Source organism: Teleopsis dalmanni, chromosome 2 (genome assembly GCF_002237135.1).
Source record: "Teleopsis dalmanni isolate 2A chromosome 2, ASM223713v2, whole genome shotgun sequence".
Taxonomy (NCBI): Eukaryota; Metazoa; Arthropoda; class Insecta; order Diptera; family Diopsidae; genus Teleopsis; species Teleopsis dalmanni.
This window is the reverse complement of record NC_051847.1, coordinates 179,360,364-179,361,507: the sequence shown is the minus strand read 5'-3', so window position 1 is coordinate 179,361,507 and position 1,144 is coordinate 179,360,364. Positions and strand designations below refer to the sequence as shown.

Genomic DNA, 1,144 nt, shown 5'->3' with positions numbered 1-1,144 from the left:
TATATTTTTGAAAATTTTTTATTAATGCAAAGCAGTCAATTTAAATAATACTAATTTGCATACAATGATATGTAAAGTAAATTCTTTGCTTGATAATTAAATTTAATTAGATTTAATTTTGATTGCTTCAATATTCATTCGCTTAGTAAGTTTTCGTAATCTCGTTTTCACCCTCGCATTGAAGAGTAACTTCTGTAGAATTTGGTATCCAAGGTCGAGTCCATATTTTGACTATGCATGATTTTGTATTGTTTTGATTATCCGAAAGCTCTGCATTGATATTATAAAGCGTTCCAGCAACAACTTGACGTGTAGCGCGGATCACTTTCACAATTCTACAAATATTACCAGTAACTTTTTTATTCAAAATCCATAAATTATTTAATATATACATATATTACATATAACGTGGTACGTCACCGCCAGCTATCTCAGCTAAAGAAGTCGCTAACAGTTCTTCAGCCTCTTTTAAGTCATCTCCAGTTAATGGCTCCGGACCACCAACAAATTTCTGTTTAAATAACAAACAATTTATATTTTATTTTTATAGATATCACTTTTTTACTTAAAAGTAAATTATACTAAGTAAATTAATTAAATTAAAATATACACACGTCAGATTGTGCCATCGCGACTAGCACGAACAGACTGAATAATAATAAAATTTTTTTTCCAAACATTCTGATCGCCGTCTCGTTATTCACTTTATGGTAATTGCGTGTTCTAATTAGAGTTTTACTCAAAACTGCTCTATATCGGCGAGAAACAATTATTTTATACAATTTGTGTGAAAAATATTACTGTTTCAATCATTTCATATATTTATTTTTCATAATACATCGAATAGATAAAAAAATATTTATTAAATAAAAAGTGTAAACAACCTGCACTCTACAATCGGTATATGCGAATTCAGACCTATAATTTAATACAAGAATTTATTATTAATGTTATTGATTTTTCAAATATTAATTTTGTTTTAAATATATATATTAATAAATCAAAGAATACTAAATGGTTTTAGTATTGTTCAGTAATTGCCAAAATCAATGTAAATATAAAATTAAATGTTTATCAAAACAATCCATCAATCCATGATAAGGTATTATGTATATGCCGAAACCTTGATTGCAGTGGAAATGAT

At 27.0% G+C, this 1,144-nt stretch overlaps 1 protein-coding gene across 1 annotated transcript; it reads right to left on the bottom strand.

Moving 5' to 3' along the window:
• LOC119681722 (sarcocystatin-A-like) lies at positions 1-914 on the bottom strand. Its single transcript, XM_038094988.1, has 4 exons — positions 885-914; positions 615-750; positions 402-511; positions 1-335 (listed from the first exon to the last, which is right to left on the bottom strand). The coding sequence occupies exons 2-4, from the start codon at positions 678-680 to the stop codon at positions 143-145; spliced, it is 369 nt and encodes a 122-aa protein (XP_037950916.1). The 5' UTR covers positions 681-750; positions 885-914; the 3' UTR covers positions 1-142.
• Positions 915-1,144: the final 230 nt, after the last annotated feature.